This window comes from Phaethon aethereus (assembly GCF_964289735.1).
Source record: "Phaethon aethereus genome assembly, chromosome: 5".
In the NCBI taxonomy this organism is placed as follows: Eukaryota; Metazoa; Chordata; class Aves; order Phaethontiformes; family Phaethontidae; genus Phaethon; species Phaethon aethereus.
The window spans coordinates 29,612,949-29,640,055 of NC_138579.1; the positions used below are offsets into that span (position 1 = coordinate 29,612,949).

Sequence of the window (27,107 nt, forward strand, 5' to 3'; positions counted from 1 at the left end):
TAACCACTTAAATTTTATTTTACAGTATATTTGTGACATTTTATGTTACTATAACCAAAGATCAGGGTTGTTTACAAATATAATGGCTGCCATTTGATGTAAACAATTAAAAAGTGTCTCTACATATTAAAATTTTACATCATGATTTTGTTTTATTAAATTGAGTTACTCTTGTGCCATCAGGTATTAGTGGAGAAGAACTAATTTAAGCAAAAATAGTTTTCAGAAGTTAGATGTAGAAACTGAGAAGCCTCAATAAGATTTCAAAAGACCACTCCCCCATCACTGTAAAAAGGAAGAAAGCAAATTCTTTCACTGAAGTTGCAACGAAGGGTCAACCAAGTCCATTTTTATTAAGGCTTCTTTACATATTATTGAATCCCATCATGCCTTTCATATTCCCAGCAGCACCTTGTTGAAATTGTCTCATCATTGACTGCAATCCTGCCATGCCACCTGCAGAAAATAAGTCAGAACATAGATGTGTTAAGTAACTCTGAAGCACAGCTATCTTGCTTCTGAGGCCTCATTACAGCACACACAATTTCAATAATATACAAAAGCCCAAGACTGTCAAGCCAGGTTTAAATGGATATTGAAAATGAACAACTGAGTAAGTAATTACAGAAAGGTCTGCAAAACATCAAGCTTAAAGTAGGTTTTAAGATGACCTATGCATTACGATCTAGACAAAAGAAAAAGCCCTGAAGGAGTAACTATTATCACTTAGCAAGGTTCCAGTATGGGCATCTTTATTTATAGCTGCTCTTGTCAAATTTAATTATTTAAGGCAAAGCTTAGAAGAGAAGGGAAGTTTAGGAATAGATTTGCTTTTACCACAGTCATGCTTTAAGTCATTACTTTACTATTTCATCAGACACTACTCCAGTTGCTTATTTTGAGAGCTGAATCCAAATGAAGAGACAAGATTAAGCACTGCTAAGTGCAAAGCATTCATAACATATGGACTAAACCTTCTGATTCTTGTTGGAAAACCTGGAAATACTTAATACTGATATATAATACATACATTGTCATACCACCCTCCTCACTTCTGTATTTCAAATGCTCCACTATAATTGGCCGTCCTTTCTTGAAGCTGTAAAAACACATACCCATATGATGAAGAACTCTTGGATCCATCATCTTTGCCATCTGTTGGTTCAGTTTGGCCAGTTGAGATGGATTTACATTCTTTGACATATCACCACCTAAAAAAAATTAATGAAAGAAGCAAAGGTAAGAAAGGGGATTAATATATGGGGCTAAAAAACGAGAATCTTACCTTCTAATTCTAGATTCAAGTCCATTTGAGTCCATGATCAAAAGTTACTACATCAGCCACTTAAACGTATTTTAAGGATCAACAGTCCCCGTGCCCCACATACCAGACTGAAGTGTCAGTATTGTAGTAGTAATGAAGTCTACATTGATGAAGCAAAAAATACAGTAGTTTTCACTGCTAAGTTACACATTATTGTCATTAAGGACAGTGCAGCTCTTACCAGTTACATCAAAGAGCTTTCAAACATCATGAAAATGAGCAAGCTGCAACTCACTTTCTCCTCTCCCATCACCCAGTTGACATTTTCACATCTCCTCTTGTGTTCACACATGAAGTGACCTCCCCACTCAGCTAATAAATGTTTTTCTTTTTTACCTTTGAAAAGCCCTTTGATGCCTCCCATCTTTTTCACCATCTGTGCAAACTTAGTGTATTGGGTCAAAAGCTCCTGAACATCTCTGGTGGAAACACCTGAACCTCTTGCTACTCTTTGGATTCTTCCTGGCTGCTTACTGAAAACTTTGGCACCATCTGTACTGTCAAGTTCTGCAATTACAATATGGGAAAGAAAAATCCATTCAGTTACAGACATTAAAATCTGTTACAGCTGGTAGCAAACTTGTTCTTGTTATTGTTGAGAGTTTAGTTGAGCCAGAGAACAAAAAAACTAGTTTTAGAAGTGACAATGTAGAATTTTACATAAATAATTGAGATATAATATTCTAGGGAATAGTACTAAAAAGCTGTTATGTTCATATGTTAATCACCATGATAGAAAAAGTCACTTGAATAAATTATGCTCTCAGCATACTTGGTCTTAAGCCATATTAGTGGGTTTAGCTCAACGGTAAGAGCATACTACTCCTGCAACAGTTATGGGTGGATTAGAAACAACACACCTTGAATTCCAGAAACGAGGCTATGTCACCACATAAATTTGAGGGTGGGTAGGAAGAAAGACACCAATGACATATTAAAGATGAATGTAGCTTTTAATTGGCAAGTATAGCGTTAATAATTTAAGAAGCACAGTTACAGCATGAAAAGTAAAGATACATTAATTTCTAATAGAATGCTTCAAAATACCACCCATTCTACACAAGATAGAGCAGCAACAGGCAATTGTCAAGGTATCTCTCTAAAATTTTTGACTTATTCAGAAAATTTGAGACGCATTATGTACTCTTTGTCATTTCTAAGAGTGATAAATGCTCATTATTTTCTGTCACTATAGACGCTGCCTTATTGTCCAACTTGTTTCCAAAAAGACCTCTGTAAATAAGCTTTTTTAACAATGTTCAAAAAATAGTGAGTGAAGTTTGTTTTACCTTGGTCATTCATACTGTCCATTATAGTCATTAGTTTCTTTAGCCTTGCCATCGATTCCTGTTCATTGCCTTTACTCATGAAGTCAGTTCCAAAACCAGGGATCATACCCTTGTTTTAAAAACGGTAAAAAAGCTGTGTCAGAATAGCCAAAGCTAACTTTAATTAAGCAGCCAGAAATATGGACAGCAAGTTTAGTTCAGCAGTTATGTACCACAGTACATAATCATTTCACCTTTTTGAAAAACATAAAGCACAGACTGTAAAACTCTTCATTGAAACTGGTGTTAAGTTTACAGCAGAAGTTTGTCAAGTATAAATGAAAATCTGATAAAATAAAATGATTATTGGGATAACTAACCAAGATCTGACTGAATGGTCCCATTTTCATGATGTTTTGGAATTGTTCATACATATCTCTTAATGTAAATTGACCTGAAGTACAACAAAAAAAGGTTAGCAAAAGTCACACTAGAGTAGTCCTTTCTCAATTATTCTTTATATTTACCAGGTAAATACTATACTGCATAGATAACTAGATAAATAAACCTCTTCTCCACTATTAACATGGCTAAACCATTTTAGATGGCACACCTAAGAGTTAAGCTAGTTATTCTGCAGTTATAGACAGTTATAGTCTGACAGACCCACCACTTGACAAATGTACCTCAATTTACTTGCCTGCTACATTTATTAGAGAAATAACAACCATTCTTCACTATGCACATGAAACAAGTTACTTGTCTCTACACATAACACAAATTAACTCAGTTGCCTACATCTCTGAGAGAACCTGATATGATTAGGTCATGGTAATACACCCACTACTCAGGCCTTGGGAATAACTTACCATGTTTGAGCTTTTCTATAAGTGCTTCGTTATCATCCAATTTTAACTCATTTACTTTATCTATCAATCCTTCAATGTCACCCATACCTGGAAGAAAAACAGCAGCTCTGAAGTTAGCATTAAAAAAATTACACTGACTATTATCCAATTCAAAGTGTCTTTTAAGTACAGCTGTACATAGTACATACCAAGAAGTTTGCTGATGAAAGGCTGTGTTTTAAAGGGTTCAAAGTCATCTATGTGTTCGCCAGTTCCAATAAAAATAATAGGACTCTTCGTGGCAGCAACTCTGCAGTAAAACATATTTGAAATATATACAAAATGGCCTCTTAAAAACCACCTATCTTTTGTACCACCTATTAACATAATCAGCTAGGCATCATAAACACAAAGCATCCACTCTGAAATACCTTTCTTACTCGTCAAACTATTAATGCAAAAACATCCAGCATTTAGGATCGGTAGTTGGGAGTAGCTGACAAGATGTTTCTCTAATTAGTACTTTGTAAAATACAAACTCTGCTTTGAAAAATCAGAAGTTGCTTATTTTCATTGCTGAGTTTAAAGAAACTTGAGAGGAAAGAAAAATACAACATCCCCACTTTATCCTAATATTGGGAGGTCAGATGAGGCATTAAATACTTTTTCTTCAAGGTACCTCCTACAACAGACAGCAATTTCATTTTCATAGTAAGAAAAATCAGACCCTTTTCACCAATCATTTGCACTAGCTTTTAGATGAACTCAGCTTCCAGTCTACAGAAAGTATAGAACACAGCAGACTTAATGCATACAAGCACATGACAACTGGAACAAGCTTTTGGTGTTTTCATTTTGCTCTTTAGTTTTCCATCACTACGCTATAAATAACAGCAAAATACATATGGCAGTTTAACAGCTCTAACACTTAAGATCAAAGTCAGACAACGATTTAGTAAGTTGGTGTCAGTTAACTTTGACTGTTTTGACAAATTAATCTCAGCTCCATACAAGCTATACCATTGAAATGCAGCTGAAGATTAGTCTGACATGCCATCATGTAAGGCTGAAGATAAAATGTAACATTTTCTACTCAATAGAGTCTGTCAAGGTAGAGCACACGGGAAGTCCAACAAGAATGAAATTTGTGTAAGTATGACTGCAGACTGATTTTTTTTACCAAATTGCTGGACGCTGGCAATACAGAAGTTTGATTTGCATTGCAGTTTTAAGGCCACTAGATATGACTAACTAGAGTTTTTCTCCTTTCGGAAAAAAATTTGGGGCATTATATGAGAAGCAAAACTTTTCATGTACACCGTATCTATTAAGTCCAAATTTGTATTTTTGATAAAAACTCTTGATACACAAGAGGCAATAAATAAAATTGCTTGATGCTGTTTTCAGAAGACAGAAGTCTGACATGACAATGCACACTACTGTATTGGAAGTACATCATAATACCTCATTCTGACTAACATTAAATATCAGTGGGTGATCCCATGCACCAGAAGTAGGGTAAGAACATAACTGTTGCTGACTTAAATCTCAGATTCTGTGCAGTGTGACAGTGACACTTTCACAAGACAGGTTTCTGTGAGACACCAAACCATTTCATGGTTGTCCATGCATGGACAGATGTTGGACACTATTATATTGCAATACTTACGCACTAAGAGCTCCACCTCCTTTTGCATGTCCATCAAGCTTAGTAACAATAACAGAAGCTACATCTACTTTATCTTTGAAAGCTTTAGCTTGAGCTTCACAAGCTTGGCCAATGGAAGCATCCATCACATAAACAATGTTGTCTGGTTGCTAGGAGAAATAAGATAGACACAAAATAAGCACTTCCTGCTTTCTTAAACAGTGTTCATGCATTATGTTCAGTAGCAGAACTTACTGCAATAACAGTATGTTAAGGGCTGCGCAGCTTAAAAGAAAAGGGCAATTATTTCATTAACAGTATTGTCTAAAGACCATTCGAAAACTCTGATGCTGTATTACTACATGAAACTTATCTACAACACAGTATCAAAATTTAGTAGGTTTACAGTTATTGCTTGCATTTTGAGTCATTTTAGCCAGTATCTGAGCCAATAAACAAATTAATATCTTCGAGCAATTAATGGCTAACAACATCTTCCATTCAGTTTTACATTTAGAGCTTTAAGATATCCATTCCTCCAAAAACAAGTTAGCCATTAGCAGGAGTTGTGTGGGAAGTATCATTGTCATGGAAGACCATAGAATCAAATAGCCAGACTTTTTAAACTTTAAATACAAGAAACACCAGCTTCATTTACATATCAAAAATGTTTAAAGTTATCAAACCATCTTCTCCATTTCAGGGCAATTATTCGTCACAATCACAGAAAACTTAGTACACATAGCTACAGGAAACCAGATCAGACTGGTTCTTTTATCTAGTTTCTCAATGCAATGATCCTGAAAAGGAAAAGTTAAAGCAGGAATGGTACAGTCCTGCTAGGTATACGTCTGTGAGTATCCTTGAATTACAGATAGAAGAATTAAAACTGACACAGAACTATCAAGCACTGATCATCTGGACCTTGTTTATTCATATCTGTTTGTAATTTCTAATATAATCTAGGAGTTAAAGTACTGACACATTCCAGAGGAGCAAAATCCACACAGAACATTAGGAGAGAAACATAAATGAATTGTATTCAAATTACTGTAACAGAAGTTATTGTATTTCTTGGAACTACTCACTATGGCATTAGCAACTTGTAACATCTCTTCAAACAAAGAGTCTTCCTGTTTGTGACGTCCACTTGTATCAACAATGATGATTTCAAAGTTTTCATTCTTAAATTTCTCAACGCCTTCTGAGGCAATAATTACAGGATCCATTTCTGTATAACTGATCACATAGAGAAGCATATATATATGCACAATTCTTTGTTCTCCAAGAAATTAATTCAAACTTTCAGCACTTGACTGTAAACTTGTTAACTGCAAATCTATCTGGATTTCAAGAGGGACTTCCTCTTATATCAAGCAAAAATTGATTAAAAAAATATGCCTTCCTAAGCCATTTGCCCTTACTGTTCAGTGAACTGAAGCACAACAAACTCGCTGTCTCACCTGCTAAAGACTGCACCAAGTTCTACTAGCCCCTCTGAAATAAGATTTAACTGAGCATCTAGACAATATACCTCCAGTGAAGCTTACAGGAAAGTTACTTACTGCTTTATAAAAGCTATTTTAGGTCCACTGTTGCCTCTACTTGACAATAAGAATTAAGGATCCAAAAAATCATATCCTTTGGTGTGTAAAGATACTTCCTGAAAATCTGAATGTGGCTGGTAAAGGCCTATAAACTGTTATATGCTGAGAGAATGTTCTGGGGAATTTTCCCCCTGATCTCTTCTTACACTATCCCTACCTGCTACTACTGGCAGGCAATATATTGAACTAGGCACAATTTTCATCTGATCAGAGCAAATATTACAATAAAATCAAAGTAATTAAGCAACACCGGATAGGGCTTTGTTTGAGATGTTCAATAAAGAATAATACATCACTGGAGTTGAATCGTTCTCCAAACTTACTCTGAAAGATGCTTACCTCCCATAAAAGGGAATTCTTGCTTTTGTGGCATTCTGCTTTAACTGGTCGAAAGCACCTGTAAGACAGGTATAGTCAAGGGACTATTTAAAAAAATCTTTAATAGTTGAAGAGCCACATCATTCAAGACTATTACCTGCTCTGTATGTGTCTGCACATATTAAACACGTCTTCCAACCTTTCCTCTGATAGAAGTACGCTAACTGTGAAAAAGAAATCCAAAACAACTAGTTACACCAAAACCCCACTAGAAAGCATGACATTGTATAACAGCTTAAGTCACTGAAGTACATACAAAGGACAAAAAGACAAGCCAGCCTTCCTATAACTGAGACCACTTAGTAACACTGTACACCTATCAAATGTTAGTATGACCATTATTTAGAAAAGTATGTTATATATATAATTATTAATGGCAAGATGAAAACAGCTGTTTGATTCTGCTCCTGATGTCTGTTTCCTGAGCTAGGAATGACTACAAATAATTCCAGTTCCCATTTTACCAATTCCTGGATTCTGCTTACTGTTAATACTGCAGATAGGACTAGCTTTTAGGAACTACTCAAAGCAGTAACTACTTCAATATTAAGTACTGTAATGGCTACAATTTGTACATCTCTGTTCCTGTACTTCCAGAAGAACAAAGGTATTTCCATTGCAAGGACATGTTTTAAAGCAACGGATGGAATCCTTACTTTCTTTTAACATTCAGCTTCACTGGTACAATGTACATTTGCAGAACATTCAGTTTACCAAAGACAAACTTCCAAAATAGTTTGCCTACAGAAGCACTAGGAAAGTTTTATGAAATTCCATATAGACTATATGTGAATCTTAGCAGCAGATGACCAAAAAAACCCAAAAACGCAAAGATGCACTAGTCTTTCCATAAGACAATTTTTCCTCCCAACATCATAAATATGCTGAGTTGATTCAGAGCATTCTTTTTTAGCCTTAAAAATACAAATCCAAGTCTCCTCAATTAATTTAGGGCTAGAACAGGTTTCACACAACCCCCTCTCGGCTGGTTCTGGCTGGGGTAGAGTTAATTTTCTTCTAGTAGCTAGTATGGGGCTGTGTTTTGGATTTGTGCTGAAAACAATGTTGATAATACAGGGGTGTTTTAGTTACTGCTGAGCAGTGCTTACACAGAGTCAAGGCCTTTTCGGCTCCTCACACCACCCCACCATCGAGTAGGCTGGGGGTGCACGGGAAGCTGGAAGGGACACAGCCAGGACAGGTGACCCCAAGTGTCCAAAGGAATATTTCATACCATACGACATCATGCTTAGCACATAAAGCTGGGGGGGAGAAGGGGGCTGACATTTGGAGTGAGGATGTTTGTCTTCTCAAGTAACTGTTACACATGATGGAGCCCTGCTTTCCTGGAGATCGCTGAACACTTGCCTGCTGATGGGAAGTGGTGAATGAATTCCTTGTTTTGCTTTGCTTGCGTGAGCAGCTTTTGCTTTACTTACTAAACAGTCTTTATCTCAACCCACAAGTTCTCTCACTTTTACCCTTCCGATTCTCCTTCCCATCCCACAGCAGGGAGGAGTGAGCAAGGGGCTGGGGTTAAACCACAGCACACTCATACGTAACTGAGATATCTAACACAGGGGCCAACTTCCACTGATTCCCCTAAATAGGTAATAGAATGAGATAGCATTAGTACCATTCTTCGTACTATTCTTAAACCCAGAAAGCGAGGAATAGAAAAAAAATCTTTGTTATCCACATACAGTATTGTTTCTTCAAGAGTTTAGTTTAAAAAAACCTTGAAGGAAGTGCTACAAACCATAAATTGTCCCAAAAGAACAGGACATTCATCTTATCTCAGAAACCATCCTACAAAAATACCTCTACATTGTGATCAGTTAGTACTTTCCTACTAATAGAACAGATCACAAGCAAATCCTACCAAAGGAATCCAGTGACCATCCCCAACCACCAAGAAAAACACCCATGCAAACAGATTCAGTGCAAGTTACCTTTGAACATGTCGTCGTTTTACCACTTCCTTGCAAACCAACAAACATTATAATATTCTGTTTTCCTTTGGTAGGTGTCCATGCTTTGACTCCAGGATCTACAAGCTATAGAACAAAGCACAACATACGTTGCAGAACTGAAATTCAGAAGCACACAACAGTCAGTCACAGTCATGCTAGGTGCCTGGCTTTCAATGGAGCAAGCCGATTTTTGCATGTTCTAGTCTTAATTTGGCTTAGGTGCTTGCTGATTTACAGTGACAGCAACAACCTATGCAAGCTATCTATAGTACATAGTCTAATGCATAATAATCCTGTAACAGTAACAGTGTTAATTTCTTTCTAACCCAAGCATCAAAGTCAGGGTGGCCTGTATATAACGGCATAAGTATAACAACAAACACAGACACATGACCTCTACCCCACCATCTCTGCTCAAGATGGATCTCTTTTGGTGAGAATCCTACAGTACAGAAGACTTTTTAGGGTTGCTGCCTCACTACTCAAATGAGCAGAAAATACATACATTCCAGGCAGCCATCATACGGGTGGGCACCCGCTACAAAAGAGCAAAAGACTATAGTGAAGACAACACAATACTGACACCAAGGTGCTGATCTGACCAAGCAGGCAGATTAAAGTGAAATGTTGCCATGAATTTCTGGATTGTTCCTCAATACTTTCTGAAAGGCTTATAGCTTGAACAAATCTTCATTTGGGTACCAAAGGCATGTTTCTGGGACAACCAAAGACAGTCCAGAGGCTAACAGTACTTTACCCTTATTTTGTCTTTAAATTTCAATTGAAGAGTAAGAATAGCTGGACTTGAAGCTTAAATCAGTTAGTCTGAGAGATACCCAGGAAGTAGTGTCAATCAGACTACTACTAGTGTCTGCAGTAGTAAATAGCCTTAAAACAGAAAACATAACTGTAGGTACCTCACAGTAACATGAAAGCTTGGCTTGCGACTGTACTGCTTACATAGCCCAGGCTGTACAAGAAAAGTGACGCAATACAGAATTTCCAAGTCCTACCTTAACAAGTTCCTTAAAGACAGCATGCTGAATCATTTTTCTTTTGTTAAGGCCAGACGCCATTTCTTCAAGATCAATTGCAGACCTGAGTTTAGGAAAACCATGAAACACTAATATAACTTAAAGAATCACTTTAACCTAGTCATAAATTAAGTCTTTGCAACTGGAACAGCACACTGATTTGCCTTGAGTTTTCAGATAGGACATATGTAAGAAGAGACACATGCATTGAAGACATTACTTATGTATGCAGGACAAAACCAGGTTTCTGAAATACTTGCATCTGCTTGAATTACACATCTGAAAATAGCCAAGGTAACAGTACTGGTCATATACACAGATCTATTTATATCCAGCACAGCACATGTGAAGGAAGTAACAAAGAACTTGTTTATTATACCACTCAACTGATGAAAGCAACAGTTTTTTGAAGGAAGACTATAACAGCAATAACTGTCTAAACTTGACGAAGATTCTTTTGATGGAATTGGCTAGACATTTAGTTCAAACTGAGTTTCCCTGTTAAAGGTAAATTGGGTGTGTCTAACAAACTATATAAAGATGGAAGTTAGTTATTTTTCTGTAACCTCAAATTACACCTGTTACAAACATTAGAAGTTAAATGCATTTTATTTCACTTACTTGACATTTTCTCTGAGTTGCTTCACAAGTTTAATATTAACATCAGCTTCCAGTAATGCTGTACATACTTCTTTTAACATAGCATTTAAAACCTTTGGAGTATAAAGGAAAAATGGTTTTATAATACACAGTATTGAGTAGGCCAGTATTATTTCAAAATATGAATGTGAAAGTGCATTTATGACACAACCAAGGCTTTTACAAATTAAATGCATGCAGTCCTATCATTATAGTGACTGCCACATAAAAGAGTCTATGCATTTGTTCCTGTGTAAATGCAATTTAAATTTGAAAGGGTAACACTGGAAAAGAAGGGTCCTCAATTTGTAATATGCACACTATAACAAAGTAACACAGAACACTTCCTATTGCATTAAGGACAACAGCAGCAGCTCATATGGTAGCAAGGCTTCCTAAACTTCCCAAAGAGTACTCCTTAGAGACAGTTGTAACTGAAAGCCACAAAAGAATCCCTTAACACAACACAATCTCTGTAAATCAAAGTATTCCTTAAATGCAAGATGGACACACTGCTATCTGCATTTTCAGCAGAAACCAGACTGCTGCTCTGAGGTATGCCTTTTAGGCAAACAGGTGTCTCAGGAACCCAGTTTAGTAGTTCTACAACTTTTCAAAGTGAAAAGTCTTGAACAACAAGATTTTTTGAAAGTAACACCTGCATAAATGGCCTCGTTTGCACAGCTTGAGCTTTTGCAGAAGAAAAGTTTCTACTGCTGAAAAAAATTAATTGGGCTGTATTTGATTCAGTTAAGGATTTGATTCTCCCAGATGAAGATTTATTAAAATCTTCCCTTTATGCGTAAGTTCCAACCTTACAACCCTCAATAAGCCTACTTTTTAGATACTATAAGCCACTCGTTTGCCTGCTTGAACCGAGTTTCTAGCAATTTGTTTACTCAGAGGCACTTCTAAACCATCACATCAGTTTTCTATCTTGCTTTTCAGTCCATATAACAGAAAACATTTATAATTTCAAATTCTTCATTAAAAAAATACAGACTATACCAAGTCAAACAGCTTCCAGAACCATACACTGTATTGGCCTGAATATAAAGGCAGCAAACTTTAACACAATCCTCACATTTCAGACATCAAAGTTTACATTGAAAGCTATTTGCTCTTCCATGCTTCAGCTTCTAGCAGCCTAGAACACATCTCCATAGTCTGGCTGCGCACACACACATAAATCAGAACACCCTACGCAGTCTCACAGCCTACCTTCCACCCAAACTTAGGCACATACTGCCTCCTCCAGCATCCACCTTTTCAGAACACTAATCTCCGCAAGTACAGCCGCTAGGCTCAAGGACCCTTTGACCATGGGACCCATTATGCCCAAAGTGATTATACATGTCTAAACCTTGTTCTAAGTTTTTGCAGTACTATTAAGGAGTTAAAACCTCTAGCTAGAAATTTTACTGGAGAGAAGAAAAGAGCTTTGGGATAACACGAACCTACTTCAAGCTTCTCATCTGCCTTTGAAAACTACTTCTCAGAACTTTGATTTCTAAGTGTTAGTGCCTTCACATATGCATACTACATACCTCTTCATTGATAATTGTAGCATTGCTCAGTGAGCGTAATGCTGAAGTTATTTTTCTTCCAAGGTCTGCTAGAACCATTTTGGCGGCTTCAGGTACAACTCAGAAGAATCTGGAAAACAATTAAAAATTAAATTTAAAAGCAGTTGAAGCTATGCCTTCATAAATTAATTACTGCAGTATCTTTTGGGTTAAGAAGCCTGCTTTGCATTCCAGAAAGCACACAATTTTTACTTTTTTTTAAGAGTTATTTTTAGGAAATATTGACCCAAAGTTAATTTTAGGCTATCCTGATGGCCTACTTAAAGATACCACACTGCAATTAGGAAGCATTTCACTGTCTGGAATATTTGTGCATTGAAGTCGCCATGATAAAACAGTCCAGACTTCCAGAAAGAACGCTAACTGCTTTTTATCTTAACAGGAATACACTACATGACAGAATAAAAATCAAGCAGAATAGCATAGAAGCTCTGCATCCTGCAAAGACAGCAAGATCAGAAGCAAAATACTTTGCTAGCAAAACTGAACGTTATTGATCTGTTCTATTTTACCTACCTTACACTATATCAAACTGAACTTCCCATTTAAGCAACCCTACAAACATAATTGCATTTTAATAAGCAAAATTAACATTGTATTTTTTAACAGCTTTATTGGAAAATGAGACTATTTTTGTTCACTACAGGCACAGATCTTACATATAAGCCTAAAGCATACCACAACTTATAGTTAGCAAACCATGAAATGTTAATTTCTGGAGGGTACGCATAGTCTAGTCAACATGCTAAACCACTCCACCTCCTATACAAGGTGGCAAGATATTCAGCAGTACACATGGCAGAAACAGCTATCTAAAATTCTGAAAAAGGGCAAACCAAAATTTGTCTGAAGAACAAGAAAGTTGCAACACCATAGTTACTGCTGAAATGGAGCACTTCAGATTCTTCTTGTTTATCTTCAAATTTCACAGTTGTTTTCTTGTACCCGGCTGAAACTACTCCCTTGCTGATAGCTGAATTCAGAATCTCACATTGAGTTCCTCCTTTCAGAATTGAAAGCAAGCTTTCCAATAATGACAGTTTCTGTAGTCAGAGTAGCTAACAGTTTTCAAGATTTTCTGGACTTCCCCCCCTCCTCAAATGGGTAGAGAAGAAAACAGACAAGAAAGGCTGGTCCATTTAGTAAAATGAAGAATACATCATTAGCTTTATTCTTGTTTAATTTAAGAGAGGGCTCCAACCTAGGTAAAACAGAAAGAAGCTCATTATATACACACTGAGATTTATTAGCTGCACAGGCCCTGAAAAGCAAGGCTTACAATGTGTTTATAAATAAGTACAGAGCTATATTCCAAGGTAGACAAAACAAGTCACCCCTGTAAGCCAACCTCCTGACTGCTTTGCCTAGTTGAGAGTTAATATTGTCACAAAGTTAGCAGGTTAAAAAAAAAAACAACAAATTGCCAGTCCAACCCCTCCAATACTGAGGCTACAATGCAGAACAAAGTCTGCAGAAGTTTCAGAAGATGTGGGATAAATTCAGTCTAAGTACAGGCCTCAGATGCAGCAAATGATGCAAATATATTTACACATTGTAGATTTAACATACATTGTACATACAGGCAATTCCAAAGTGACATATATTACCATGCCGTCTCAATATTTAATAAAAAAATAGCCTATGGTTCCTAAGGAACTCTGTGAAATATTTGCAGATCAGTACGCTAACAGATATGGATGTCCATCTATGCTGGAAGAGGACTTCTACATGACATCTGAAGTGGGAAACTCTCAGTTTTCCTTACGGGGCACATTCTTTCAGAACAATTCTGGAAAAGCATTATCATCAATATGATCTACCGAATTATGTCAGCAAAACAGATGTTCAAAATGTTTTTCAAGCTCATTTCCCGTAGAAATCACAATAATGCAAAAAATCCACACAAACACTTTAAAAATAGCATTGCATCTCAGTACACTTTGAGCTGCTAAATCTGCAGCCATGGACAAAACCTAACTAGAACACTTAGATACAAAAGCTAAAAAAGCTGACAGAATGACCAACATAGAGCTGCCAGGTGAACACTCAATATTTAAAATTAGTTTCCAGAGTTCTACGGATCTCCAAATACAGAGAGTTAATTATGTCCTAATAAACAGAACTCCAAAAGCTTCTTCCAACAGCCTTACAATAGAATAATGCAAATATTATGCTAAGGGGATGAGTTTAAGTATTTTAATATCAACTGCTTTCCCTAGCACATTAAGAATTTATAAGGCATCAGAATTACTAAGGGATGCCAAGTACAGAAATGAATGTAACTTTACACGTACAGTCAATCCAAGTTGTGAGCCACACTAGAGACAAAAAGGCACTTAAGCTGTTTTAGCAGGTAGCCAACTTAGGTTGGCAAGTAGCCAGAACAGCATTAGCAGTGACCGCACTGCAGAAGGCATATATGCTGCGTTCAGAGCATCTGTAGTTCTGGAAGAGCTTTTTAGCTTTGATGCAGCACGCCACAAACGCACTGAACGGGTTTAGATCTGGCAGGGCCCCATAGTAAACAAACCAGGCTGTATCAAGCAGGCCTCGTGCTGTGGAAGGCCGTGAGCTCTACACAGTCTGAGCTGCCTTCAGAAGCAGCCTGGGCATCTCCAACCTGAGTTCCCAGGTCACCATTCTACTGCACAGGGTCCCAAGACCTCTTCACTTGCTGCTGAAAGGCTGACACTTCAGGAATAAAGGGGACAAAGGCAGCATTGGGTTTATTTTTAAACCATAGCAAAACAGCAATGAAACAACTCCAAAAAGACAGACTGCCTACCCCTGCCTATCCATCTAGTATAAACCTCTAACCAAAATTTGTCTAGTTAAACTAGCAGTACTCTTTAATACAAATAATTTTTAGAAGATAGCAGCTTTAACAGGTAACAGCTGTTTAAACAGCTGGTTTTAAACTAGAACAGCTGTTCAAAAAGTAACAAGCAAAGAGACAAGTCACTTAAAGTCTGTACAACAAAGTTATACTAAATACATACATACACAGGTTAAAATCTGCTGAAAGCCTAGTACTGTAATGCAAAAAAGGGCTGATTCACAAGTAGAAATAGCTTCAGCTACTGCAATGACACTCAATCCCAACTTACTGATTTCCACCGTCTAAAATTAACTGACATAGAGCCAAGGAGAGCACCCCCAGGGCCGCAGCAGGGACCGGCTACCCCGCTTACGGCCCGAATCCCTCGTTTTCGCAGAAAAGAAAAAAAACGCTAAAGGCACAGCCTTAGCTACACGCCTGGCCCCCGCCTTTCCCGTGCATCCAGGGCTGGCCACAGACAACGGACTAGGCACCGGGCTGGGCAGCTCCCGCCCCGGTGACGCGAACGGCCGGGGCTCGCCCAGAAGCCCCGCTCCCTCGCGGCCAGGGCGGCGCAGCCCAGCAGCGGCTCGGCAGACCGTAGGCCCCTGCTCACCCCGCGCCCGGGCTGCCGGAGGCAGACTCGCCCTCCGTTCCCCGGGGCTCGTTCTCTCCGCCGGGGTTGGGCCGAGGGCCCTCGCCTCGGACCAAGAAACCGCCGCCGGGAGCGGTCCCGCTTCGCGCCAGCAGCCCGAGCACTCACCGGGAGCGCAGCGCGGGGCCTGCGGGCGGAGCCCAGCCCAGCCCAGCCCGCCGCGGCGAGGGCGCGGCCGCCCAGCGTTCCGCAGCCACCACCGGTAACCGCAAGACACCGCCGGCCGCTGCTGCCCGCTGACCAGGTAAACGTCACCACTTGCCCTCACCCCGGGGCCCCAGGTTCGCTTCCGCTTCCGGGGCGCGCGCGCCCACTGCCTCCTTAAGGTGGCCCCGGGGAAACCGGCCTGCCTGCGCCCGGCGGAGCCCCGCGGCACCGCCAGGAACTGCGCCGCACCAGCTTAAGGACGGGCGGCGCGGCCACAGGCAGGGAAAGGGGACGCGGACGTGCACACCGAGAGGGAAGGCGGGGCCAAGCGCAGTGCCAGCAAGCAGACCCAGCGCCCTGAGCATGCGCGGAGGGAGGACTTTTAACGGCCAGACCAGGCATGCGTGCAAGGCCCCCTTCCGTGCGGCTGTGCCCTCCCGCATGCGCACTAGTGGGTAAGTGTGCGCAGCCCGCCCGCGCGCGCGCGGGGGGCGGGGCTTTCCCTTGGCACCCTGCGCCCGGTGCACGTGCGGGCGGCGGAAGGCGGGCGGGCGGTTCGCGCAGGCGCGGCGCGAGGCCCCGCCTGCCTCAGGCGGCGGCAGCGGCGGCGGCGCCCCCCTGCGGCGGCGCGGCGCGATGGAGCTGGAGGCGGCGCGGCGCGCGGTGCTGGCCGCCGTGCGGGGCACGTGCGCGGCCGAGCTGCCCCGCCTGCTGCACTGGATGCGCAACACCAGTAAGCGCGGCCTGGCCCGGGCGCCGTGCTCCGGGTGCCGCTGTCGCCGCTCGGCAGCTGGCGGGGCCCCGCGGACAGGCGCCGATCGCGGGGAGAGGCCCAGTGGGCGTAGCTGGCCCGGGCCGTGCCCCGGCCGGGGGAGCCGCTCTCGGCGCTGTGGCCTGGCTGCCCCGTCCCGGTACGGTGCTGGTGCCGGGCCGGCGGCGGGCCTGCGGGAAAGCACCGCCGGCGAGGCCAGGCGGGCGCTGCGGTATCCAGGGCAGAGGGGCGTCCCTCCCCGGCTGGGCCGCGCGCCATCCGAGCGCGTGCCCACCTAACGGTCGCCGGGCTGTGGGGAACCGTGCCCGGGCTGGCGCGTTCGGCTCTGCCGGTGGCACAAGGCTAACGGGGCCCGCCTAGGCGGGTGGGTGCCGGCCGGCACCGAGGCCGTCCGTTACGGAGCAGCCTGGCGCGCTGCTTCGCGGCCCGGCCTGGCCGGGGCGAGGGGGATGCCCGGGCGCGGGGCCGCCGTGGGGTGCAGCGCTCTGGGAGGCCTAAAGTTGTCTCTGAGGCCGCCCGCCCTCTCTTACTCATAAGCAGGAGCCGCTGTGCCTGAAGCTGCCCGTTGGCTTCAGGATGGCACGTCTGTCTGAACTGGAGTTGATGGCGTGCGTAGTGTTGTGAGTGTCGTGGCAGGGGTACAAGCACACAGTTCTGCCAGCTGTGCTGCAGAGACGAGAGCTCCTGTTATAACAGGACTGGCCTGGTAACCTCTTAAACTCCCTGGCATGAAACGTCAGAGGTCATATGGAGGCACTCTGCTCCTGGCACATCTGGAGATTTTTAGGCATTAATCTTGTGTTGCTTAACTTCACACATGCTCCCAGCAACCTTGCAGAAGCTTGGAAATAGCGGTTTAAGCTAATTTGCAAATGCTACTTTCCCAATTTAATGTCATCTTAAGATAGCATTCTGTTAACTTTCTTGTTTGTGCTTCAGTGTAATTGCATTTGATAATTTTATCATCAAGCATCTCGTGACAGGTGAAGAAAGGAAATGTGGGTCAGTGCACAAGCTGGCAATTTACAGATGAACAAAAAGGTGACATGGAAGACCTGAAAAAAAAGTGCACTAAAGCTGCAGGTACACAGTGCCATGCTGCATAAACTGAATGCTGCTTAGTCTGTGTGTATATCTGCGTTTTGCCATTGCAGATACGAGTCTTGAAGGTCCCCGGAATCCTTTGATCCAGTCTCAGGCAGCCAATAAGTGTGCTTTCTGTTTATTAACCATTGCCTGTTGGGATGGTAAATCCACTCACTGGTGATCATGTGTGATCATGGGTGGGAAAAAATTATCACACACTACATTACTTCACCAAGCCGTGCCCTGTTGTGCTAGGGTTATTCTTGTTCAGGTCTTTTGTTCCAGCATCTCCACTTTAGAGTAGAAACATGTTCAGGAGCAGACACATGGGGACTGTTGCACAAAGGCCAGCTATGACACCTAGAAATCATCCAGCTATCCAGGTACTTGGAACTGCAAACTCACTGTTGCCCTGTGGTTTGCAGCTCCCACGGCCACTCGGATGGAGAGGCAGGAAAGATCCTTTCTCTGGCTGAGCGGGCCCTCTGCTGGCATTATGGGAAAGGAACCAGCTGGGAACATGGCCTTTACCCTCCTCAGGTGGACACACAGCCCTCCCATGCCAACGTGTTCTTTTCTAGGAAAGAGGTGGCCAGATGTTTCAGGGCATCTGTGAGTCAGCCTTCATGGTTAGAGCAGAGATGGGAGTCAGTCTTGAAGGCTGAAGTTCGGTGGATGTAGTTAGTGTTAATTGTAACTAAGCATTGTTATTTTCTGTGCGTGCGTTGGTACGTACACATATATAGACGCATGTATATGTCTACATGCGTTTATAGACATAATGGTAGAGCAATCTGGTATAAGCAATATTTCATAAATACAATAAATAAAATGGTATAAGCAATATTTCATCCCTTTTTGAGTCCTTGTCTGGATGCAGTAGCATGCTCTGCTTGCTAAACGGTGCCAGGGTTAGTGTAAATAATCTTGTTAGAAGTGGTTTTCTTCCATCCAATATGCTCTAATTTAAAAATCTGATTGAATTTCGTATGCAATCATTCATATTGCTTGTTCACTTAACATAAATCATTACAGCTTCTTCTACACTATATTAGCTTGTGTGGTGTGCATATATGGCTTTCTCAGCTTATTGCCTCTTTTACAAATACAGTAAAGCACATGGAAACTTACTAGTAAAACTTGAAAATGCTAAACTGTTTCAGTTAGGAAACACGTACTTATTATTTTCTTCACTTTGATTCTATGATCGTGTTTTACCATAGGAATTTTTAGCCAATGACATAGTTTATGTAGTCTTGCAAAAATCCTTTGTCAGTGAGTAACTTTTAAAATTTTTATTTGTATCCTATAGCTTCCAAAAATTCTCATAGTTTCTGTGAAAGACAAGTATGCTATGGTTCCTAGCTTGTATTAGATTATGATATCTCAGGTTTTTTTATTCTGTATTTTAATGATCTAGATCCATGCCTAGGTCTTTCAGTGAAAAGAATTATATATTCTTGCTTCATATTTACTCTTCATAATTAAGATACAAGTTAAAGTGGAGATCAGGTTCCAGATTTTGAACTACTTTGTGTTTGGTACATCTGAGCAATCTATGTCCCATTTTTATATTGTTTGCATCAATGCTGATTGCTGCTACTTCACTATGTACATCATCTTAAAACTTACGTAATGAGTTTTGTAGTTGCCATTCGATGGCTTTTTAGCTCATATGCTGCAGATCAGAGGACAGAGCAGGCAGGCAATCAAGGTTCAAGCAGCTGAAGTAATGAATATAATTTCATCTCTCTCATCTCCTTGACAGGCCATCTTCAGGATCTTTTTTGTTTCAGTATTCTTATAGTCACTATGCATGGTATTGTATTGTCTTTGTTTATAGGCTTGTGCTCTGATAATAATTTATACTAATTTTCTCTCTCTTTTTAAGAAAAAAAATTATCATTGTTAAAAGTCCTGGCTGGATGCTCTTAATTTATTTTCTGAGAAATGAAGTTGCACTTTGGGCATCTGCATCTTTGGTATTTTCTTACAGTTTGTGATAGTAGTTTGCCAAGCGCTGATGCAGTATAAAGCTATAGGTAACCATACTTGTTCCCAGATGTGTTATTTGGGATATGTGTTACAGGCTAATTTTATTTGACAGATTGCCACATTTGTGGAGAAATTTGGAGCCTATAGAATTTGGTCTCATGCTACTGCTTGTAGAAGTTACCAGTTTCTGAATCTGTTGGTTACGATTAAGGTTAAAAGTATTAATTTTGTGCTGTCATGAGGTGCTGCAGTTTCCCCCCTCCTTAACATACATATGTGTGTACATGTAGGTATATGGTAGAGAAGAGGCAATTAGAAAGCTTTGTGCCTATCTATAAGAACTTTTTGTTGTTACCCAACTAAGGTATGTTTCATTGCCTCTTTGGGCCATTTACCTATTCATGTTTTTCCACTCTGCTTTTTCTGAATGGTTGTGTCCTTCTGGTTTATCTCCATATTTCTTTTTCTTCACCCTGAGCAAGTGCAGGACTGGAGTCAGAGAGAGATCTCTCTCTCTCTTTTGCTGGTTTTATTTTCCTGCAGCATTTAAGAGTAAGTAGAGGCATTTGTCCAGCAGGTCACATTCCGTTACCCTTTTTGCAATTTCCCCAGAGTTGCAAATATTTTGGGTGATGTGCCCAACACAACACTCTTGATGACTCTTCTCTTTGTATTGTTTCTCTGAGCTGCTTCTGTGGCTGCACATACTGACAGTAACTTTGACTGTGTTTTTTTTTTTTTCCCTCAGGATTGTTGCGTTTCAGTAATTACACTGCCCATTGTAACACCTAGACAGTGCTCTAATAATTAATACTGATTGGACAGAGGATAGTGAGAAGCTGGTACCTGGGTTTCTGCTCCTGTATCCTGAATACAGCTAGAGAATTTGGGGTTCTCTCAGTGCAGAGAGAAAACAATTCTATGGGAGATGCTAAAAAGTTACCAGATCTCTGTACCACACAGAAATAAAAGCCTAGTCTTTGACAATACAGATGTAGGGAAGAAACCAACTTCTGATGAACAAAAGAAAAAAAGGTGTAGGGACGGGGGATAATATTCTGAATGAAAAACTGTAAGCAAACAAGGATAGGGTAAATGGAAACAAAAATGGCATACTCACAGACAAGTTGTTTTTCTGTGGTGTGTGGGTTTTCCCCTCACCTCCTACTACCATCCTATTCCTGCATCTATTAAGATGTTGAGCTTATAGTTTTCCTTCCAGCTGAGGAGGACTGGGCATGATTCCAGTGTTAGCTATAGTCAGGCTTTTTTCCTTCCTCATGCGTCTCTCAAGTAAAGTGTACGTGCAGCCTTAGAGTCAAGCCCTGCATAAAGTGGTTGCCCTTTAGGATTAGTGTTGTTGCATTGGATTAATGGTTGGACTTGATGATCTTAAAGGTCCTTTCCAACCTAGTGATTCTGTAATTCTGTGATTCTGTGAAGACAGCCTTATTGATTAATTTAACTTGGTTGGTATTTTCTAACTCACGTGTTGTATGCATGGAATGTTATTGAGAAACTTTTCCGTGGAAGAGCCAAATGACTTTATAGTAAAGGAAGTTATCTTATCTAAAGTAATGTAAGTGGAACTGAGAGAACGTTGAATGGGTTCTCACTCTAATGTTCTCTGAGTAATCTTCCTTAGCAATTACGGGAATGTAAGCGTATGCAAGATGCTATTCATTTTCTTCTTTGTACAAATACGGCATAAAATAACTAGTCATGCTTTTTTTTTTTTTTAATTGCAAATTTTAGAAATTCCAAATCTTTACGTATGATGGAAGAAGACATTACTGTTTTAAGGCAGCTGCTTAGCAACACTGCTTTGCTGTTTCGCAATCAGCCAGCTCTTCCCACACACTGCAGTGAAATGTACGTCATTTCACGGTGACTTGCATTCCAGCTTTTCTTTTGAGTTAGTCTTAGATCTCAAAGAAAATGAAATAATAAGAGTTGGAAAGAATAACAGGAACCTTTGGTGTCTTAACTGAACTTTTTTTATAATAGAATGATTAATGCTTTAATATCCTTCTGCAATAACCACGTTCCAGAAGTTCTGGCTAAGAAAACTTGGGTGAAGCCCAAGAGCTAATTCAAACCACTTGGGGAAACCCCCCTGAAGATCCCCCCTCAGCTGGGTCCCAGCATTTTATGTATAGCTTCTATATAAATGTGCGCATGGCCATATTCCTTCTCACTCCTCCACTGCCCAAACTCTTAAGGATTTTCAGTAGCAGGAGAGGTTGCGTTTGGTAAGAGTGGGTGCTGGAGAAGATAAGCAGTGAAAGCAGAGTTGATCAAGCTATCTCTATACATGAACAGAGGTACAGGAATCAGAGGAAGTAAATACAGGAATCCTAATTTCAAGTTTGAGATTGTGTCACCAAACCACTCTACTTACTGGCAACCGCTGAACACTTTTGCTGTACTTAGAACTTTAATGCAGATTACAAAAGCCTATCTCTCAATTCATGTCAGTGAAGCACAGATAAGGTGACAATAAGACCCTTTATGGTTTTTCATGTACTGTCGTGGGGTCTAAGACAGATTAAAAAAAAAATTTTTTAATCAGGGTTTAAAACTGAATGTTCTAATACTAGCTTTTAATTTTTTTTTCAGTCATTTAACAGTAAAATAAAACAATCTTAGAAACTTTTTCCATTCTATGCATTTCATTAGAAACACTTGAATATAAAGCTAATATTTAAAGTGATGTACTGGTCTGAATTTTCAATTGTTCATACAGTGATGTATTACTCAAAACAACCATTAAATAATAAACATTTGCAATCCTCTAAGTTAAGGATAAACAACATGTAATTGAGGAAAAATTAATTTTTTTCTTGTGGATTCACTTGTACTGGGAGCAAACCAGCTTTTTAAGAGATTGGTGTAGGATTTAGTCTTATGACTTGAAAGTTGAGGGCAGTCAGTGCTGTAAGTTCAAGCTTTTAACAGGCAGTGAGGGAGGGGTATCTCACAAAATTAACATAACTGGACCATGGTGGACGTGCTGCTTCAGTACAGTGTGCTGCATAGGGAGAAGAATCTTCTCATCATACTCTTAGGAACAGACCAAGTTCGTACAGCTTTTTCTATTATGTACTTTATGATCTAGGCATTATTGTGTTTCCAGACCTGATAGTTAAAATTATCAGATTATGATTTTCACAAGACAAGAGTAGGAAATAATATAAGAAAAAACTTGACTCTTTTACAGGAAGTGGTCTTTAATATTTTCTATCAGTACTGTTGTCACTGCAGGTGGAAATAAAGTGGAATGAATCTCTTTAAAAGGATGAAAGCATGGGTTTCTGCAAAGTGGCGAGTAGAGTACGTAATTTTTATGTGTGTGTGAAAAAGCAATTTAGTACAAGGCTTCATATCCAAACTGGTAGAAGTGATTTATCCAAATAAAATATCCTTTCAGAAGAGATCAAAATAGCGTTGCAGAGCCACATTAACTGGAACGTATTTCTTTGTTAAAATTATGACATACCAAAAATCTTTTCCACTACTCTGTTGTTTGGTAAACTAATATGGGATGTTACCTGTAATTTGATGAATCGCCAACTTTGGGAATTGGCATTGGTTTCCTTCATTGTGACAAATGATACTGCTGTGAGAGAGGTCTTGAGAATACCAAGTGCTTCTAAGTTGTTAGTCACTGAAACTTAACAACAGTGGGGAAAACTAGTGATGGTAAAATAGCTATGGGACTTACCTTGTTTAAAATTTAACTTTTAAGCTTCTTTAAATTTATGAATGTAAAAGACTTAAAGAATTAATAAAATAAGCTCTGGTTATATTCCTATTGGAAAAAGCTGGTTACTTGCTACCAATACCTAAGTATGCTTAGGGGTAGAAATAGTATTTAGAGTTCCTGAAGCAGTTGGTATACTGAGGTTCACAGATTGCTTCTGAAATTGTTTAGCCAAAAAAGGAGATAGTAATGTTTCAGAGATATGGGACTTCCTCCTTGACCTGTTTGTTTAGTATCATTAAAACACACCACATGATTAAATTAACCTCAGTATTAAGTAACATGAATGTTAATATTTCCTTTTTATATGTATCTAGAAAACCATAACGTGCTTGCTGTTATGGTTGCCTTTGCTAAATCCTGTTCTTTCCACATGACATGTAATCTTCTGTTGTCATTTGGAAATCATGTCTTCAATCATGTATTTCGCCGTGCCAGGATGTTTAGATGTTGGTATAGCAGTGCTCTCTATCCGGTGTGAGGCTTTGTGATGTTTTCTTAGCTTGTGTTGTATTTGCCATAGAAAGGCTGAGCACCACCATGGTGTTAATTAGACTTTTTGCAGTGTGTTAATTAAATTTTCTAAACGCATGTTGAGTAGATCCAGTGGAACCGGTTTTTGAAGTAAAATACAAACACTATGCACTCAAGACTTCCTCCATAAACAAATGATTGTGATTCATCTTGCAGTATGTCATGAACTGTACGGTTCTTTCCTGGTTAGTTGTCTGTTCAATGAACAGAGGGGTTGGCTTGCACACTCTCCATTTCAGATATATATAACAGGCACTAAAATGGTATAAAAAGTAGTTTTCTATTTTTGTTTCTTCTTTGAAGATCCCTTGTAAGGTTATACTGAGATTCTCGAGAGTGAACAATTTGTTAAACATGAGGGTGGAGTTGACAAAACTGTACTGGTCTGAGGCAGAAATGCCTATTTTCATACTCGGCACCTGTGTTCTGTACTTGATGGCAATCTATGAATATTTACGTACTGCCAAAGTAAATGAGTTGTTGTGGTAGGTATTGCTGTTTCTTGCTTTGACAGTAATGAGGCGACTCTCCGCATCTGAGTTCAGTCACAGACAATACACGCAAGTGCAGAGCGCTGCATGTGCAACTTCTGCTGAAGCTGCCATTTTGTTATCTCGGAAGGAGTGCGTTCAAACCTCCTTCTCTTTTTTTATTCCTGCATGAAAGTGCTTTACAGTATTAACTGGTAGTTGCAAAGGAGCATTTCCATTAATTTATTTTTCAGGATCAGTGTTTCAACAGTTTTTCATTTGAGCTGCATGTATATCACTGGATTTTCCTTAGGACCTGTTTCATACAGAGCATCCACAAGAGCTCTTCTATGTCGTACTTTGTTTCATAAGGAGAATTCAGAGGGCCTCACGTAAGGTAGTCAGTGTTGTGACAAGTATTGTACAAATGGAAGTCAAGGCAGGGAAGGGGTATTCTGGATTTGAGGAAGATGAGTGTGCTACCCATCTCCCACTGAAAGTATCTGTTTCTCTACTGTAGAGCTGGGACACTGATACAGAGCTGTCCACCACTAATGTTGGCCAGAAAAGGTCACCCAGGCCATGAGGGAGCAGATCTTATTGACACAGCAGCTCTGGGAGAAAGGGAGCTGAAGTTCTGCATTGGCAGTGTGATGTGGCTGGCCTGGTGGTCTATGAACACTTCCTGCATTTAATTAAACGCTATATATGAATTTGATACTCCTAACAGGCAGTATAACAGCTGGATGAGCTCTCTTGCATAGTAATAGTATTGTTTTAAAGCATGTGCCAGATGTAGGGGCTTATTGCCCACAGGCACTGGTCTGTACAGCTGCTAATATCAGCTTTCTCCTCTCTTATTCTGTCTGTAGCACAATTTTTCTCCTTCTTGCTTCCTCAGATGTTATCCACCTCAGCAAAACTCTGGCTCCTTTGCACTCTGAGGGCCTGTCATGGTGCTCATGGTCCCAGTTAAGCACCAGTTAAATCTGTCCACCTTCCCTTCCCATAATCTCTGGGTGTACTTCTGTGCTGTGTTACATCCATAGAGATCTTCCCTGAGCAGATCAGAAAAATCACTCACTGCTTCTGGGATGTTTATAACGAATTTACAAGTTGTTGGATGGACCATGAGGTTAACAGGAGATGGGTGCTAACTAGAGGTTTCAGATGAAAATGCTGACAAGATGGAGCTGCTGCATTGCACCTGTTGTGGTGTTCGTGCTGCTGCTGTTGCAGCTGCTGCCTCTATCCCTCCTGTGTTCCTCAATGCAAAGTCTACAGCGCTTTAGGGATCGAGAGTTCTGAAGAACTTAACTGTGGGCTCTTTGGAACAGCAAATTGTCTTCGTGTTGTAAAACTACCAATGGTATTGTGCCCATCAGGACCTTGGAGCATTATTGCTATACATTAATAAATAATAAACCAAATATATGTTAAGGGAATCCAGGTGATTTAAAGTTTCTGCTCCTTACTATGGGTGATTCAGGATTATCTGTTGGAGTCAGTTTTGGGACATGTTGAAAGAACTGTTTACATTTACAGAGAGTGGCTTGCACTAATGAATGAGGGTTTCTTTAATCACATTGTTCTCACTACCATGCTTAGGCAAAAAGCATTTCAGAAGCATTTCATAGTTAAAAGTTTAGCTGGTCTCTGTTTCCTATAGTAGCCTTAAAATTTCTCACTGTTACTAGCATTGCCTGTGTTCCACAGGGAACATTAAGTAGAGAAACTTGTAGCATGTTTTATATTTATTTTGAACCTGCTTGCCATCAGACTTGTCTATACTAATGTTGCCACCTGGGACAGCAATGCTAACAAACATTAACTTTTTTTTAACACCCCTAAAATCTGTTGGATCTCCTTTTGGTGAGTGATATAAAAAACACACTCCCTGGCCAACATGGTGGCAATCTACATAGAACACGAAACAAAGCAGAAGGGGTGGGGAGGAGAAGACAAACATGTCTATTTTTAGACAAGAATCAATAGGTGGGTTTGGTATATTTTTCAGGATTATTTTTGTGGTTGCTTTTTGTTGTGTGGTTTTTGTTTCTTTTACAGGTATGTAGTTTTGACTTGAGATGTGCCTTTGTTTAGAACCAGTTCAGTGCACTCAGAGCAGTGAGATGTCCAGACAAAAAGGAATTTCATCTAGTCCTTTTGAGGAAAACATAACATAAAAGGAACAGAGTACAGGCGTACAGCAGATTTCATGCTGAATGTCAGTTAGAGGAATATCATACTCTGGGAAGAGAGCTAACATGAAACTGGGATGTGTAAGCAGGATGTTGTCTGCAAGATGTGAAAAGTCTGATTAGTGCAAATAAACCTTTAGCTGGATTAATGTGTCTAGTTCTCAATATTGCAGGTCATAAAGGATGAGAGAGTACAGAAGATCCACAGGGGAGTGAGCAGAATGATCAGACTCCTAGAAAAAAATCAGGAAAGGGCTGGATAAGTGGATCTTGTTTCTTCTAAAAAAGAAGACTGATGGGACACATGATAAGTCTTCAAAGAAGTAAAAAGCTATATACAGGAGATGAACAAACGTTTCTA

At 40.2% G+C, this 27,107-nt stretch overlaps 1 protein-coding gene across 2 annotated transcripts; it reads right to left on the reverse strand.

Moving 5' to 3' along the window:
* Window positions 1-364: 364 nt before the first annotated feature.
* On the reverse strand, window positions 365-12,344 carry SRP54 (signal recognition particle 54; the record flags this gene model as incomplete). Of its 2 annotated transcripts, XM_082000037.1 has the most annotated exons (15): window positions 365-456; window positions 1,116-1,211; window positions 1,661-1,831; window positions 2,614-2,722; window positions 2,973-3,046; window positions 3,462-3,548; window positions 3,650-3,750; window positions 5,110-5,258; window positions 6,177-6,327; window positions 7,035-7,092; window positions 7,171-7,237; window positions 9,026-9,130; window positions 10,060-10,144; window positions 10,702-10,793; window positions 12,267-12,344. In XM_082000037.1, the coding sequence occupies 15 exons, from the start codon at window positions 12,342-12,344 to the stop codon at window positions 365-367; spliced, it is 1,515 nt and encodes a 504-aa protein (XP_081856163.1). The 2 variants fall into 2 exon arrangements, with proteins under 2 accessions (XP_081856163.1, XP_081856164.1); XM_082000038.1 differs by lacking the exon at window positions 1,661-1,831.
* Window positions 12,345-27,107: the final 14,763 nt, after the last annotated feature.